Here is an 18,534-nt window from a genome sequence, read left to right as displayed (position 1 = left end):
AAAACATTAATTGGAAAATTCCAAAAGTAAATAATTCATAAATTTCAAACTGCATGCCATTCTGAGGGTTCTCTGGACACCAACACTATAATACCACTACAATTGATCTGATAACTGAAATAGCTAATAATTGACTAACAGGTGGGGTAGGATATACGTGTGGATACGGTGGACAAAGGGATGATTCATGATCTTAGACGGAGCTAGACTGAGAAATTTCATTATACTACTCAGAACAACATCCTGGGGATTCACAGGGAAAGTCAATAAATAGTAGCCTGTGTCATTCACCTTACTTCATCTTGGCACATAGGCACTGTATCATCACACATTTTTTTAAAAAGAGAAAGGGTGAGTACAGTATAATAAGATATTTTGAGAGAGAGAGAGCGCGCGAGCGCAACCACATTCACATAACTTTTATAATATGTTTTAATTGCTCTGTTTTATTATTAGTTTTTATTGTTCATCTTTTATTGTGCTTAGTTCATATACTAAACTTTATCAAAGGTATGCATGTATAAGAAAAAAAACAGTACAGATGCTCCATAATTTACAATGGAGTTACATTCAGATAAACCCATCATAATTTGAAAGTATCTTAAGATGAAATGCCTTTAATACACCTAACCTACCAAACATTACAGAAAGCAACACAGCTCAACAAACATCTTGAGAGCCTATCACTAGCATATTGCTAGCCTGGGAAAGGATCAGAATTCAAAGTACAATTTCTACTGAATGCATATAACTCTCAAACCACAGTAAAGTCAAAAAAATTCCAAGTCAAGCCATCATAATTGGGGGGCATCCATATACGCCGTTTACCCAGAGTTTTAGGCATCCATTGGCAGTCTTGGAATTTATCTTCCACAGACAAGGGAGATCGATTGTGGTTCATAAACTATGGATTGATAGGTTTCATATTCTGTTAAGGATAGATAAGTAGTTTATTTTCATAGAACCATATGTGGAAAGAACCTCAAAAACTAGCAAGTTCACTCTTCTGTCTGTAAGCCAAAAGCCTCAAAAATTATCCAAGTAAGATGAAAACTGAAAGTCTGTTTATTTTTTTCCCACAGGAAAGCAATCCAGCACCTCATCCTGTAACCTATTACATTTTTAAACAACCACTGTAAAATTTATCTTTGATCTAGATGTGCTCTAGTTTAGGTCCTCCATGGCCTTATTACTATTTTTCTTCACTTTATATACAGCTATAAACGTTTGTTAATCTTTCCCACAAAAGATACATGGCAATGTTCTTGTCACAGGCCATTTTTAAATCTAATGGCACCAGTGATAAATGTGGATATACACAATACAGCTCACATACATTAGGCAGACGCCTGGCCAATAAACAGGAACCTAAGTATGATCAAGTTACTTGTAACAGAGGCACTGTCCCACAGAGCTGGGAAAAATATCTCAGAGAATGATTTTTATCCTTGGGTAATTACCTACTCTGAATGCCAGGGCTGCATCGCCATGAGACACCTGGGATCTAGGATGAACAATGTAAGAGGCTGCTCCAGGAGAACTCCAGGGAAAATCAGGAAGACCTATTAGCAATTGACACTCTTTGAGCAAACCTGACTATGTACTTTTACATATGTAAATATTCACAGTAAATAACCAGAAGAAAAATTGGAAAAAGAGAGTTGACAAGAGGGGCCTTTGGGAAGAATCTGTAAACAACAGTGGGGGGAGTCTACAAAAAAAGTTCCAGATCTGCTGAGTAAAGATCCTGAGCTAAGCAGAGGGGTCGTGTCTCAGGCCAGCTGGGTGGAGAGAGAGAGAGAGGAGGAGTACTAAAAAAAAGAAAGAGTAGCCATCACAAAAAAAAAAAAAAAAAAAGAAAAGAAAAGAAAAGAAAAGAAAAGAAAAATAGCAAGCAGAGGATTAGGGTAGATTCACATATAGGATAACATGTGATTGAATGAAAATTTTCACAGAAATGACACTCAACTGCCAAAGTGAGAAAAGAAAGCAATTCGCTTATGAAATGCAGCCAGGACCCTGCTAGGTACCTTCCCATATATCACCTTGTTTAACCTTCCCAGGTGAGAATCAAAGGTGCCTCATCCAAGATCAATAAGCTGTGTGGCAGTAGAGCCAGGCACTGAGTTTTTGATTTCTGACTCCAAGTCCAGGGTGCCTCCACTTACCTGGCAACCTCTAGCCTAGAATCACATTCCAATTTAAGTAATTGGGGGATAAAACTGTATGGAAATGGGCTTCACGAATTTCAGGAACTAGCTGTAGTACAAACCAATAAAAGTTGTCACATAATCCTAATTTAATCCTGAACCAAATGAAATGCCACTTTTGTAAAGCCCCAATGGCCAGATACTGGCATTTTTATGTAATTCAATGTATCACAAAGGCATTTAAAAGAAAGAAAAAAGGCGTTAGCCCCGAAGGTAGAACCCAAAGTTGTGCTTCAGTCTTACAAAAGGCAGGAAAAGGATGGGGGAAGAATACATAACGCATGTTAAATATTTAAATGAAAAATCCTAAAATATCAACACTTTAGAACGCCATGTCACGTGTTCTAAGCTGACCTCCTTCCTTTATCACAGGAACTCCTAAAGTCAGCCTTCAGGTAAAACCTTCCGATTTTGAACATGGCAGATGCCTATCACCCTGTTTAACACACCTGTGCTGCCGGCAGACAATCACCTGTCTGCTCAAAGTTCCTGGTTCTCTGCCCTTCAATGACCTCAGAATCGATAGAAAACTCCCCAAGCAGCACCTAGGCCCCTGAAGCATCAAGTCTACATTGTAAGCTTCAGTCTCTACTCTTAACACTCCAAGAATTTTTCATCATGGCCTGTTCTGGTTGTTAAAATTCAATTACCTGGGATAGACACCTGTTCAACAAACAATTCTGAAAGATGCAAATTCCTCCACAACAGGAGATGGGACTGCCTACTCCCTTTTGAGATTTAAGTCTAATCACTCAAACTCGGCAATGAGCCATGTAACAGGGCAGTTATTACAAGTATAGGCAGAGTCAAGCTCATCAGCTACTGGGTGAGGCTGTTCCCTGCATTTTGAAAGCACATCTTAATCATTTATATTTCCCAATTAACTCTAAGGAATTGGATATGACTACATAAAGTAGAAGTGTAAGATAACTTTTATCTTTCCTAAACAAAAAATGATTTATGAAGTCTACAAGCACTTTTCCTCATTCATGTTTTCGGGACAAAATGCAAAAGTAGCCTCATTCAGAATCTCTCCCTAAACTATGCAAATTGCATCTGGAGATGACTCCTAACTAAGGGCATTTTTCAAAACTTAAAAAAAAATACAGAATGGATTTCTAATCCAGTAGATTATGTTTCAACGAGAGTATTTCTAAGAGTTGTACGAGTTGTCCACAGGACAACTAGAATTGTAGTGGGGAAAGTGTGGGCTTTGAGATCAGACATCTAGCCCTATTATTCTATATTATATATTCTGTAAGCTTTAGGGTTCTTATTTGTAAGGTGAGGATGGGCTTTTCATCATAAACAAGGAAGGACTAAATGAGACCAAAGGTAAAAAGCACTGAGAGCAGAACCTAGCTCACTGAAGCACAGGATACCATGTGGCAAATATGAAATCACTTTCATAGGAGATATATTTGTTCAGTACTTACTATGTGTCAGGTACTGTTCACTTAATCCCCATAATATCCTCATTATCTAGTTAGTATTATTAACCCCATTTTAAAGGTGAGGAAACTATGGAATCCATAAATTAAATAACAAGTATTGCTATTTAATATTTGCCCAATGTGACAATTGGTAAGTGGCAAAGCTAGGTGGCACTTGTGCCCAGAAGTTCCATGCAATACTGGCTTTCCTTGCTGCTGTTACTGTTTTACTTTTACCTACTTCTTGTATTTTATCTTCCATGTCATTTTGAATTTGTGATTGCATGGAATGTAGATAACAAAAGAAAGTTTCATTTGAGAAAGGGTGACTGCATGTTCTTTACATAAAAAGACTTTGGAGTTAATTGGAAAAAAATAAAGCTAAAATTAATTTAATTAAAATTATTCCAGGGAACAACAATTTGACTTAAAAACATTGGAAAATTTTATAGACACTGAAGTGATATGTTTAAAAGTTTTTTAAAAAGTAACTCATTTTACTTTTAATATATTCATTTTATGAAGGAAGTTCAGATTACAAAAATATCTTTAATAATATAAATATTGGGAAATAAACACATGAAAAGATGTTCAATACTATTCATCATTACTGAAATGCAATTTGAAATCACAATGAGGCATTACCACACTATTTTAAGATGGTCAAATATTTAAAATATTTTTTTTTAAAAAAAGAACTGATAATATCTGGGACAAGAGCTCTCATCCATTGCTGGAAGGATATAAAAGCCACTTGACTTTGGAGAATGTTAGATTTCCTAACAGTGGGTCATCTTACTTTCTGGAGTGAGCTCAATTTGATCACTGTGCCAGAAATTCATTGCTTGCCATTGGTTCCATCTGTATCCTTCAGTACATGTTCTGCGATGATGGGCAGATTTCCTTAAAGCCTCCCTCCTTCAGAGTAAGACTGTTACTTTCCTCCATAGAGGGCACTTAAGGCACATTATAGGAGTCAGGGGTTCTCTTGCTGGTTCTGGTGACCACACCACTTATGTGGGTGTAATGGCATTGGTCATGGGCTGCCTACACCATGTGCCCAGGACTCAAAGTCCCTCAAGGATCCCCAGTCCTAGCCAAGGTTATTATCCTACTGCCTTCCCAACAAGGATACTGTGCACTCCAAGCTTCCCCACATTCACTAGCACCCTAATTCCTTCTGTCTGCCTGCATCCTACAAAGGTGCCACCCTCTGTGGACCTTCTTACAGGCACTGAGCACTACAAGTCTTCTGCCCACAGTGACACTTGCCCTTGCCTGCATGCCCACCCCTGGCTCTGATTCTCCTGATCCCTGGGGGTTTGTCTTCTGCTCTCTTGTGGACTGTGGGCAGCTCTGGGCTTTGCAACCCAACAGACTTTGCCACTGTATTGTGGGCTGCACCCTGCCCTCTCGATTGAAGTCTGATCTATGCCTTTCAAGTTTGTCCTTTCACCTCGGTTTTAGGGTACCTCTTTTAAAATCTTAGAGGTATTCTATCATAGCTTAATAATTCTTTATATTAAAATTTTTCTGTTTAAATCATTGTGTGCTTTCTGAATCCTGATTAGGCTCAGAATGACATAACATTTTATTCCTGTACATATGGGTAGTATTTATAATAGTGCATTTTATATTATCTTTATTTTCCTTCTAATTTTATTATATTTTGGGGTAAAGATTTTAGCCCATACAATTACTACATACTGGAATTTATTGATACTCTTTTAACACAATACTTGGTCAGCTTTTAAAAGATACTTCCCAGAAAATAAAGATGGTACAGTCTCTATTTTCAGAGTGTGGAGATGAATATTCTCCTATTAGATCAATCTTACTAAAATACTCATATTGTCTATAGCAGCTGCCAACAAACGTCTAAAGAGCTAGAGAGTAATTAATATAGGTTTATGGGATATAAGGTTTCTGTTATAACTATTCTGTTACAACTCTGCCTTTAGGAGGCAAAGCAGCCATAGACAATGTGTAAATGAATTGTGTAGCTGTGTTCCAATAAACTTTATTTACATAAACAGGGTGTAGGCTAGATTTAACCCACAGGCCAATCCCTGCTCTGTCAAGCAATGAAAAACGTATGTTCAATATATCAATACAATTGGATTCCTCCCTATATGTTTTTAGTTCTTCTCATTTTATACCATCCCACACATTTGATACAAAAAGGTTCATAGCAGTTATATCTTCTTATGGACTTTATTCTTTATACGATCCCTCTTTTCCTGTTAAAGAGGATTTTTTTTTTTTTTGCATTATACCTTGTATCTAAGATAGTGAAACACTTAGAAAGAACAATATAAAGACCAAATATAAGTTTCAATAAGTCCATTAAGAATAAATGAGTTCAACTGGAATAAACTCACCTATTAAAAGGAAAAAAAAATCTCAGACTGGCAAACACTGAAACCATATCTATAAAATATACATGTGAAATAGAGTGCACTCAGAGTTTCCCTTCAGTCTTTCTTAAACTATTTTTAACCTTTTTGTTATAAATGTAGGTATTATCTTATATCTCATATTGTGTCCATTTACTTATCTTCAATAGGGCATTTTTACATCTTTTATACATCCTTTAAGCTGTATAGTTTATTAGTTTTCCCTGTCTGTTCACAGAAGCCTGCTTTGTTTCCTTCCCTTTTCTGTGAGAGGACAGGATTCAGCCCTGATGTTCCGTGATGTAGCAATTTTGCTGCTGTCCTGTAACTTCATGCAACATTCTATACCAAAGATCTGTCTAGTTCTCTGGATTTTGTGTCCTTCCCTCACTTCATTGTAAGCCTATGGGCCACATTTTTGGTGACTGCTCTATTCCTTATTTATTTAATATAAATCAGTAGTGATTTTTCCCTTTTTAAAATTTCCCTTAGTTGAAATAAACTTTTACTCATTGGATACAACTAAGACTGCAGAATTATTCATCAAAACTGCATCTGTCCTCATTGAAGCCACAGGGTAAATCCAGCAGTTTTTCCAGCACTCAAAGCTGCCTTCCTCTGTGAAGGGTGGCAGCCATAGAGATGCATTTCCTTGGGTTGTCTGTGCTGTCATCCTTGGAGCCACAAGGCTGCCTTCACTCTTCAGGAGTTTTTATGGAATTTCATCAACAGGCCCTCTGGCTGGCTGCTCTATTGAAGGGCAAGTACTGTATGTTGGGTCCTCTTTAAATTTATTCAAAACTGTTCAGGTGGTCCAAATTCTGAGTTTCTGTTGGGTTCTTTTCATATCTTCAGTTGTCTTGTGTAGTCTCACCCGTTTTTATTTAATTTCACCTATTTTAAATGTTCCATTTTTGTTGGGGTTGAAAAAGAAGGTGCCCCAGGTCTATGTCTGTGTTTTCAAGTTTCTGGAGAGTCCTGCAAGCCAAGTGTAATTCCAAAATCTCCTTTGGAAAGGGAATTGATTCCCATAATGATTTACTCTTCCTTCTTGGAATTCATTTGTTCAATTCTTTTTAACCTCACATTAAGAAAGTAATTAGATTTGAGATTCTGCCTTACTTAAATATCTATCTAAATAAATGATAAGCTTCCTGGTTTTAAACCATAAATTTAGTATTTCCAGAGCAAAAAAACCTTTCAAAGTTCTTTTGGTTCTAGTTTTGAGGGGGATTAAAATACATAGAGCTCTCTTTCCACGGACCCGTAAGGTCAGAGGAGCTGAAGAAAAAGAAGCAGAAGATTCCAAAATGGCAGCGGGCGCAGAGAGATCAAGTCCCTGACCTCTTTAGCTGTGCAGGCATAGGGAGTTGTAAACAACCTAAATCTGTTTGCTCAGGATCAGTAGGCAATGCTGAGCTGATGTGGATCTGGGGCGAACAGTCTGGGCCTCTCAGAACACACACTGAGCCCGGATCGGCTGAATTCAAGCTCCCGTTTGCCTGCTTCCTGAGGACAAACAGCTGTGACTCAGCACTAATCCATCCGGCTGAAACAACTGGTCAGCCCTTCTCATCCTACGGAGGGAAATGCCTACCGAGCCTTCATAGGTAGTGGCCAGAGGTTTGAAACGGGGCTTAGAAGAGACAGTAAGGACCCACCCATTGCATTGGTCGCCCGGCAAAGGGAAACGAACTGTCGCGATTTGCAACAGACACCACCATGGCAGAGAACTGACGTCATCAGACTGCGGCGGAGGAGATAACTTCATTGAAACCTGCAGCTACAGGTGTGTAATTCCCTAGCCTTCCCTCTCCACAAATCGGGGAAACCTTAAGGTTTCCCGTGAGCACCATAGCCAGACGCAGGGAATCAGAGGTGGCTCGGGACCTGCGGTACGGAACTACCGCTCCCACCAGTGCTGACAGCTGAGCTCTCTTGCACCAGCTACCAGGGGAATGGCTACCGGAGGGCAAGTAAAATTCGCTGAGGATTCTCAGCCCCAAGCTCTACAAACTTAGGGTCTGAGGGAATGGCAAACTGGAAGAGTGTGCCCAGTCGTTCATGAAAACAGGGCTCCCGGGAGCAGCAGACCTGGCGTGTAGCCAGTATTGTGGTGAGCGGCACCCGTGAGAGGGGCCTGGCTAGAGGAAAAGTGGGAAGTGACTAAACACAAGAGGAGGCACTAGGCACTCAGGATTGGAGACTCGCCCAGTCTGGGAGGAGCTCCTGCACAGTGATTGGTTCCCGCGTATTGACAGGAGAAACTTGGCCTGGTGGGCACAGCGCCACCTACTGGAAGAGAAGTTAATCAAACTCTAAGACTGCATTTATTAGTTTTTTTTTTCTTTTTCTTCTTTTCTCTTTTTTTTGATTTGGGTTTTTCTTTCATTTTCATTTTTCTTGTTGTTTTTTTAAAATTTTTTTACAATTTTTTTAATTTTTTTCTTCTAATTTTAATTTTAATTTTTTTATTATTTAAAAAATTTTTTTTTCTTTTTTTATTTCCTATTTTTTTCTTCTTTTGTCTTTTCATTTCTTTTCAATTATCTTATCCCCCCTTCCTTGAATTCTACCTGCTTACTCTCATTCTCTTTATTGACTTCTTCCCTTCCCTTCTAATACCTTTCCTCCCAAGCATCAAATAAATTTATAGGAGTAAACAGTAACTCAGCAGTCAAACACAACAAGAAGTAACATGAGCAGCTTCAAAAAGCAAGGAAGAAAAGGAGTACAAACAATGCAGGACAGCCTAAATATTCAGGAGGACCTAGAGTCATCAGAAAAATGGTCATATAAAGAACTCAAGGGACACCTTAGACAGATGGAATGGAACCTTAAAGAGGATACAAGACAGCAAATTCAAACAGCGAAAGAACACATTGAGAATGAATTACATAAACAGATAAAAGAAGAAGTTAAGCACCTTTATCAGGAGATAGAGATTATAAAAAATAATCAAACAATAATTCTAGAAATGAAGGAAACGATAAACCAAATTAAAAACTCAATTGAGAGTATCACTAACAAAGTGGAGCAAGTAGAAGCCAGAACATCAGATAATGAAGACAAAATATATCATCTTGAAAAGAGTCTAGCCAACTCAGAAAGGCTGGTAAAAAATCATGAGAAAAACATCCAAGAGTTATGGGATAACATAAAAAAACCAAACTTACGAGTCATCGGGATAGAAGAAGGTACAGAGATTCAAACCAAGGGAATGAGTAACCTGCTGAATAAAATAATTACAGAAAACTTTCCAGAAAAAAAAAAGGAAACAGATATACAAATTGAAGATGCATACAGGACACCGAGCACACAAAATCACAGTAGACCAACGCCAAGACACATTGTTATGAAGATATCCAATATACAGAACAAAGAGAAAATATTAAAAGCTACAAGAGAAAGGAGACAGATTACATTCAGGGGTAAACCAATAAGGTTAACACCGTATTTTTAATCACAGACGCTGAAAGCAAGAAGGTCATGGAACAATGTATTTCAAACACTGAAAGACAATGGATGCCAACCAAGAATTCTGTATCCAGCAAAATTAAGCTTCAGGTATGTCAACGAAATAAAAATCTTTCATGATAAACAAAAGTTAAAAGAATTTGCAGCCAGAAAACCAGCATTGCAAAGCATTTTGAGCAAAACAGTACATGAGGAAGAAATGAAAAACAATAACCAAAACCATCAGTGGGAAGTGCCTCAGTAAAGACAGAGGGCAAGGGGAAAGATAATCATGGAGAAACAAACTAAATTTTTTACAAAAAGGATAAATAATCAAACATGGATGGAAGTACAAACCATATATCAATAGTAACTCTGAATGTGAATGGCATAAACTCTCCAATAAAGCAACATAGGCTGGTATCATGGATTAAAAAAACAAATCCAACAATATGCTGCCTCCGGGAGACACATCTGATTGGAAAAGACATACACAGGCTGAAGGTGAAAGGATGGGAAAAAATATACCACACACATGGTCCTCGTAAGCAAGCAGGGGTGGCCATCCAAATATCAAATAAAATAGACTTCAAGACTAAGTTAATCAAAAGGGATAAGGAAGGACACCATATACTGTTAAAAGGAACCATTCACCAACAAGACATAACAATTATCAATATTTATGCACCAAATAATGGTGCTGCAACATTCATAAAACAAATTCTCCTCAAGTTCAAGAATCAAATAGACCACAACACAATAATTATGGGTGACTTCAACACACCTCTCTCACCATTGGACAGATCCTCCAAACAAAAGTTGAATAAAGAAACTATAGAACTCAATATCACAATCAATAACCTAGACTTAACTGACATATATAGAATATATCAACCATCATCAAATGGATATACTTTTTTCTCAGCAGCACATGGATCCTTCTCAAAAATAGACCATATATTATGCCATAGGGCAACCCTCAGTAAATATAAAGGGGTGGAGATAATACCATGCATTTTATCTGATCATAATGGAATGAAACTGGAAATCAATGATAAAAGAAGGAAGGAAAAATCCTACATCACATGGAAAATGAACAATATGTTACTGAATGATCAATGGGTTACAGAAGACATAAAGGAGGAAATCAAAAAATTCTTAGAGATAAATGAAAATACAGACACAACATATCGGAATCCATGGGACACAATGAAAGCAGTTTTAAAAGGGAAATTCATCGCCTGGAGGTCATTCCTCAAAAAAAAAGAAAAAACCAACAAATAAATGAGCTCACACTTCATCTCAAAGCCCTAGAAAAGAAAGAGCAAAACAACAGCAAATGTAGCAGAAGGCAAGAAATAATTAAAATCAGAGCAGAAATCAACGAAATTGAAACAAAAGAAACTATTGAAAAAATTAACAAAACTAAAAGTTGGTTCTTCGAAAAAATAAGATCGACAGACCTTTAGCCATGCTAACGAAGAGAAGAAGAGAGAGAACTCAAATTACTAACATACGGGATGAAAAAGGAAGTATCACAACAGATGCTACAGAAATACAGAAGACAATTAGAAATTATTTTGAAAACCTATATTCCAATAAAATAGAAGATAGTGAAGACATCGATAAATTTCTAAAGTCATATGATTTGCCCTGACTGAGTCAGGAGGATACACACAATTTAAACAGGCCAATATCAATGGATGAAATAGAAGAAGCCATCAAAACACTACCAACCAAGAAAAGCCCAGGACCAGATGGGTATGCAGTGGAGTTTTAGAAAACCTTTAAAGAAGAATTAATACCAATACTTTTCAAGTTATTTCAGGAAATAGAAAAAGAGGGAGCTCTGCCAAATTCATTCTATGAGGCCAACATCACCCTGATTCCGAAACCAGACAAAGACACCTCAAAGAAAGAAAACTACAGACCAATATCTCTAATGAACCTAGATGCAAAAATCCTCAATAAAATTCTGGCGAATCAGATTCAAAAACATATCAAAAAAATTGTGCACCATGAACAAGTAGGATTCGTCCCTGGGATGCAAGGATGGTTCAATATACGGAAATCAATGAATGTTATTCACCACATCAATAGACTTAAAGATAAGAACCATATGATCATCTCGATAGACGCAGAGAAAGCATTCGACAAAGTACAGCATCCCTTTATGTTCAAAACATTAGAAAAACTAGGGATAACAGGAACTTACCTTGACATTGTAAAAGCTATCTATGCTAAGCCTCAGGCTAGCATCATTCTGAATGGAGAAAATTTGAAGGCATTCCCTCTAAAATCTGGAACAAGACAGGGATGCCCTCTATCACCACTTATATTCAATATAGTTCTCAAAACACTGGCCAGAGCAATTAGACGAAAGAAATTAAAGGCATAAAAATAGGAAAAGAAGAACTTAAATTATCACTATTTGCAGATGACATGATTCTATACCTAGAAGACCCAAAAGGGTCTACAAAGAAACTACTAGAACTAATAAGTGAATTCAGCAAAGTGGCAGGATACAAAATCAACACGCATAAATCAAAGGCATTTCTGTATATCAGCGACAAAACTTCTGAAACAGAAATGAGGAAAAACACTCCATTCACAATATCCTCAAAAAAAAAAATACTTGGGAATCAACCTAACAGAAGAGGTGAAAGATTTATACAATGAAAACTACAGAACCCTAAAGAGAGAAGTAGAAGATGATCTTAGAAGATGGAAAAATATACCCTGTTCATGAATAGGCAGAACTAATATCATCAAAATGGCGATATTACCAAAAGTTCTCTATAGGTTTAATTCAATGCCAATCAAAATCTCAACGGCATTTCTTGTAGAAATAGATAAAGCAATCATGAAATTCATATGGAAAAATAAAAGACCCAGAATAGCAAAAGCAATTCTAAGCAGGAAGTGTGAATCAGGCGGTATAGCGATACCAGATTTCAAACTATATTACAGAGCATTAGTGACAAAAACAGCATGGTACTGGTACCAAAACAGGCGGGTGGACCAATGGTATAGAATAGAGGACACAGAGACTAATCCACAAAGTTACAACTATCTTATATTTGATAAAGGGGCTAAAATCATGCAATGGAGGAAGATAGCATCTTCAACAAATGGTGTTGGGAAAACTGGAAATCCATATGCAACAAAATGAAACTGAATCCCTTCCTCTCGCCATGCACAAAAGTTAACTCAAAATGGATCAAGGAGCTAGATATCAAATCAGAGACTCTGCGTCTGATAGAAGAAAAAGTTGGCTCCGATCTACATATTGTGGGGTCGGGCTCCAAATTCCTTAATAGGACACCCATCGCACAAGAGTTAATAACAAGAATCAACAAATGGGACTTACTTAAACTGAAAAGTTTTTTCTCAGCAAGAGAAACAATAAGAGAGGTAAATAGGGAGCCTACATCCTGGGAACAAATTTTTACTCCTCACACTTCAGATAGAGCCCTAATATCCAGAGTATACAAAGAACTCAAAAAATTAGACAATAAGATAACAAATAACCCAATCAACAAATGAGCCAAGGACCTGAACAGACACTTCTCAGAGGAGGATATACAATCAATCAACAAGTACATGAAAAAATGCTCTCCATCTCTAGCAGTCAGAGAAATGCAAATCAAAACCACCCTAAGATACCATCTCACTCCAGTAAGATTGGCAGCCACTATGAAGTCAAACAACAACAAGTGCTGGCGAGGATGTGGAGAAAAGGGTACACTTGTACATTGCTGGTGGGACTGCAAATTGGTGCGGCCAATTTGGAAAGCAGTTTGGAGATTCCTAGGAAAGCTGGGAATGGAACCACCATTTGACCCAGCTATTGCCCTTCTCGGACTATTCCCTGAAGACCTTGAAAGAGCATGCTACAGGGATACTGCCACATCGATGTTCATAGCAGCACAATTCACAATACCTAGACTGTGGAACCAACCCAGATGCCCTTCAATAGATGAATGGATTAAAAAAATGTGGCATTTTTTTAATGGAGTACTATGCAGCACTAAAAAATGACAAAATCATGGAATTTGCAGGGAAATGGATGGCACTAGAACAGATTATGCTTAGTGAAGCTAGCCAATCCCTAAAAAATAAATACCAAATATCTTCTTTGATATAATGAAAGCAACTAAGAACAGAGCAGGGAGGAAGAGCAGGAAGAAAAGATTAACATTAAACAGAGACATGAGATGGGAGGGAGAGGGAGAGAAAAGGGAAATTGCATGGAAATGAAGGGAGACCCTCATTGCTATACAAAATTACATATAAGAGGTTGTGAGGGGAATGGGAAAATAAACAAGGAGAGAAATGAATTACAGTAGATGAGGTAGAGAGAGAAGATGGGAGGGGAGGGGAGGGGAGGGGGGATAGTAGGGGATAGGAAAGGTAGCAGAATACAACAATTACTAATAGGGCATTATGTAAAATTGTGGATGTGTAACCAATGTGATTCTGCAATCTGCATTTGGGGTAAAATTGGGGGTTCATAACCCACTTCAATCTAATGTATGAAATATGATATGTCAAGAGCTTTGTAATGTTGTGAACAACCAATAAAATAAAAGAAAAAAGAAAAATAAAAATAAAAAAAATAACAGAAGCAGAAAAAAAATACATGGAAACTCAAAAGTTCATGAAATTCAAATAAAATTACTTCAACCTCAGAAATATTCTGAAAGACACATAAACAGGTGAGCTCTTACCAGTGGAATAAGCAGGCTAATGAGGTCTGTCAGTGGTTTGCAGAGCACTAGCAGGTCTTCGGCAGCCTGAGTGTCCCCTCCTAAACCAGATTTCTGGGCCTAGAAGAGTGGGAAGATAAATAAAAATGGGTCTTGGTGATTAGTCAGCTTAGCTATAGGAGACAGATCCACTCAGACTAGCAGACGTAAGGGTCTGGAGAAGCATTCTGCCTGGGTCCCTGACAGGACATAGAGGCCCCAGAAGAGAGATAACATGACAAACAATGCACATGCTGCCACTGCCACCAGCTCAGGATTCAGAGGCAGACCAGTGAGCCCACAGATAAAGAAATAACAAGAACTGCTGCTGGAGAAAGGGTGGTGACACTCCACATGCTGAAGAGGATAAGCACTTTCTCTTTCCTACCTTCCTGAGATGAGGTGCTTTAGCCCCATTTCTTAGGTGAGAAGACTGAAGTTTAGAGAAACTATGTCATTTGTCTAAAGTCCTACAGATAATGAGTGACAAAGCTATTTGATTCCAATTCATGTATACTAACCTTAGTATTTTTATGCAGTGTGTGTGTGTGTGTGTATAATTAAATTTTGCTATGTTTTCCTTGCATGCATGCGTACACCTGCACAGAGAACACCTTCTAGAATATTTACTTAATATACCACTGAATGAATAGGCTTCATATACTGATCTACATTTCTTATGACATATAAGCTTAAACTACCTAAGAATAAGAAATGAGTGAATGGTTTTTACTTTAAGTGCAAATCTCCCAGGAGTTTTATAGAACTGTCATATTCCAAAGGACATTTCTATAATAGAGATGAATTGTTTTATATTGAAAAGTAATATTGATATTTATTGTGTTTGCCATAGGATGTATATATTTCATTCATACTTTTTCTGATTTTACTTTTATTCAGAAAAAAACAAACCACTTTTAGATGACCTTTGCCTGAACTCACGGAGCAGGCTGCCCAGGCTTGGATCATTAACCTGGACTCCAAGATCTTTCTCATGAATGCCAAGTTTGCTTCTGCACTTCAGACCTGTGAACAGAATTTCAGATGTCTGCCTTTTTTTTTTTTTTGGTTCAAAATGACTTGATTTAAAATGAGATACTTATCTTTTAGCGATATACACCTCTCTACAGCTATGGGGAACAATAGTGATCATTAATTTGGAAGCTTGGAGCTTCCCTCTTACCTACCTCACTATTGGAAAGGCAGAGCTTCCTCCCAGAAAATAAATGTGTTGCACTGTCCTAGAGGCCTAAACCTTCTTGAATCTTGGCGGTTGGTCCTGTGCTTTCTTAAGCATTGTCTGACATGGAATATTGGCCTTATCACACTAAACATTTAACATGTCTTCCTTTAAAGTAAATTGATTCCCTCTTGGTAAGGCTAAGGCTGTGTTGCAAATCAGGACCTAGGCAACAGCAAGGGGCATGGTGTCCCTGCTTCTTTTCCAAACCTCATAAGCAAGCAAGCACATGGAGCAAAGGAGCAAGCCCACAATGGGGAACTTTTCCACCAGGATGTTTGGTGGTGCTCTGGATCCTCCAAGATCTGCACAGTTGTTTATTACTAGAGCCAAGAAACATCTAGACTCTGCCCAGCAATGGTCATGGGTTCCAGAGAGAGAATGTTGCAGCTTTGTAGCACAGAGAATTGCATGACAGGAATGCATTTAGAAATTCAATTCTCTTCACAAAAGTGTCAGCACACAATGGAATCTCTGTGCAGCAAGGGCTACGTGGAACAGAAAACAAAGGTTCCAACAAACAAATGCAGAGGCCCAGGTTTGCTCTCTTCCCAATACGTCTTCACTTCTCAGAATCACGCTTCCTCTAATGAGCCTTCTGACAACTAGATCTGTGGCCCTTTGGGTGCATCTTGCACAGGGTTCCTGTCTCTACACTGTCAGCCTCTGTGCTCTCCAAACCCCTTTCTAGAACTTACTGTCACTTGTCATTGCTATACAGTAACTTTTCCCATGACTAGCCATCAGATATTCTTGACCTACCTAACTGGTACAGTCCAGGTGAGAGAACATAGTGGTCTAGGTTAAGGTTTGAGAGGAGTAATTGGATGTTAGATATTTAAGGTAAAATCTATATTATTTGATGACAGATTATATGTGGAATATGAAAAATGAAAATTTTAAGATGCATGCTCAGGTTTTTGTTTGCACAGCAGGGTGAGGGTGGCATGACTTGCTGGCAGGGGAATGGGTTTGGAAGACAAATCCTGAGTTCAGTTATGGACTATGGGATAGGGGGTGGTCACAATAATTAAGGTGCTGTATATATGTAAGGATCTCCCTGAGAACTCTGGGTAGAAATAACAAATCTAACAGTCTTAAGATATAAAACCTGGGGATATCAATATTTACTATTAAATGTTTAATATTAAATAGCAATATAATAGGATATAATATGAGAGAGAATATAGCCAACTTCTTGGCATAAAAATGTGTGGATTAATACAGTTTTGGGATGTCTACCTTTGCTACATGAACCTAGTGCACAGAAGCAAGTGCTCCAAGAGGTCTGCTGATAAACACAAAGGGAGGCCATCTGTACAGAATGAGACAGTTTGCTACCCATGCAGTTGCTGGTAGGTTTAAGCACATGCTACAGCACAACTGTCCATGGTATGGACCAGATCAGTCCAATTCCACACTCATTGTGTTCCCCAGATGCTCTCATGTGCATGCTCTTGATGCAGAGATGACCAAGACTCAGTCTTTACTCTCCAGGAATTCACAATTAAATTTAAAAGATAACCAGTTTCCAAACAACTTCACAAAAGACAGTACAAAACTTCTACAATAGAAATAAAAACAAAGTTTGGGTGGCATAATGTGACAAATGACTTCATCATTTGGATGATGTTGAATAAAGTCTATGTGGAGTATGTAATTTCGGAAGTTGGGGATTTCACGAGGAAAGGCAAGGGAGTAATAAGAATCAGGATCCACTCAGAAGATGGTGATGGGAATGCTTGGTTTGGGTATGGGCAGCATAGAAGCCTGGCAGATGAGACATCATGTGGCTGAACCATACAAGAGCCTGAGTGTCTCCCCAGAGAGTCGTAAATATATGTCATAGATAATGAGGTGTCACTGAAGTTTTCAAAGGAAAGGATATGATCAGGACCATGGGCTACGGCAGAAAAATTTCACCTGCACTCAACAACTGGGCCAGGACAATTCATGGGGAAGAGCTACAAGGGGAAGACCACAGAAGAGTCAAACTGGATAATTCCAAGAGATTCTAAAAATAGAAACTACAGCCTCCCCAATCATAGATAAGCTTTATGTGCATGTGAGACTAAAATGCAGTGACCCTATCTCAGTCTTCTAATGGAGATTCTGACACTTGCCTACACTCACTACAATACACCTGCAAATTATCAACAGTTGAACAGACAACTAAAGAATAATGTAAAAAGCTTTCCTACACCCACTTCAGAAATGACAGAAAAAAACCTAGGAATGGAAAGTTTGGTAACCTGGGTTATATTACTAAATATTTACCTTCCTTAGAAAGGCCATCCCCAGCCTCAAAACTGAGTTTGGCCCCTTTCCCATTAGTCATTCTGCAGCACCCTGTAACTTTCAATTGTTGCATTTTTCAATACAATAAAATGAAAATTGGCTTATTATTTGTGTATTGACCATCTTCCTTACTAAACCGTAAGCTCCCTGACAGCTAACACCCTTTTCTTTCTTGAACTCTACTTAAATTATAGGTGCCTAGCCCTATGCTAGGCTCCTAAGTACAAAATAAACCACCAAACTAATAACTCACAAGCCTGCTAGGAGTTAATCAGCAAATATGAACTAAGGGCCCTTTCACACAGGACACAGAAATGAGGAAGTCATGGTCCACAGTAAGCTCATTATAGACAAGAAATTGAGTACCTTTCTTCTTGTTGCTGATTATGATACAGCAACCAATTACTGGCTAACTTCCTGAGCCAAGTATATGCAAGACACTTAATTTTTATACATACATACTGAGTTTCACCACAACTCTGCGAGTGGTTATCATACCTGCTTTACAGATGAGAAAAGCGGTACTCAAACAGGTAAAGTGATTTGTTCAGGCCCACACAGGTGTGCTTGGCCCTTGAATAGAAGATATTCCAGTTTGCAAGGCCCAACACTTCACCACACCAGTGAATCTAAAGCACATTATTTTCTACCTCTCTATATGTCACACATAACACTCAGAGGGTTAAAACTGGACCAATGCTGAATCTCAGGGAAACTTGGGGGCAGTGATTTTACTCTAGATGGAGATTCTGA

General features: G+C 38.2%; 1 protein-coding gene across 1 annotated transcript in view; it reads right to left on the bottom strand.

The window, feature by feature from the left end:
* Window positions 1-18,534, bottom strand: part of ULK4 (unc-51 like kinase 4) — a 536,768-nt gene that overhangs the window by 148,706 nt on the left and 369,528 nt on the right. The window contains exon 34 of the mRNA XM_081284376.1: window positions 14,226-14,324. Coding sequence (XP_081140502.1) covers window positions 14,226-14,324 — 99 coding nt within the window. The remainder of the gene's footprint in view (window positions 1-14,225; window positions 14,325-18,534) is intronic.

The sequence above is a fragment of the Spermophilus citellus genome (assembly GCF_964194105.1).
Source record: "Spermophilus citellus genome assembly, chromosome: 3".
In the NCBI taxonomy this organism is placed as follows: domain Eukaryota; kingdom Metazoa; phylum Chordata; class Mammalia; order Rodentia; family Sciuridae; genus Spermophilus; species Spermophilus citellus.
The sequence above is the reverse complement of the archived record's forward strand: the minus strand, read 5'-3'. Positions and strand labels throughout refer to the sequence as shown.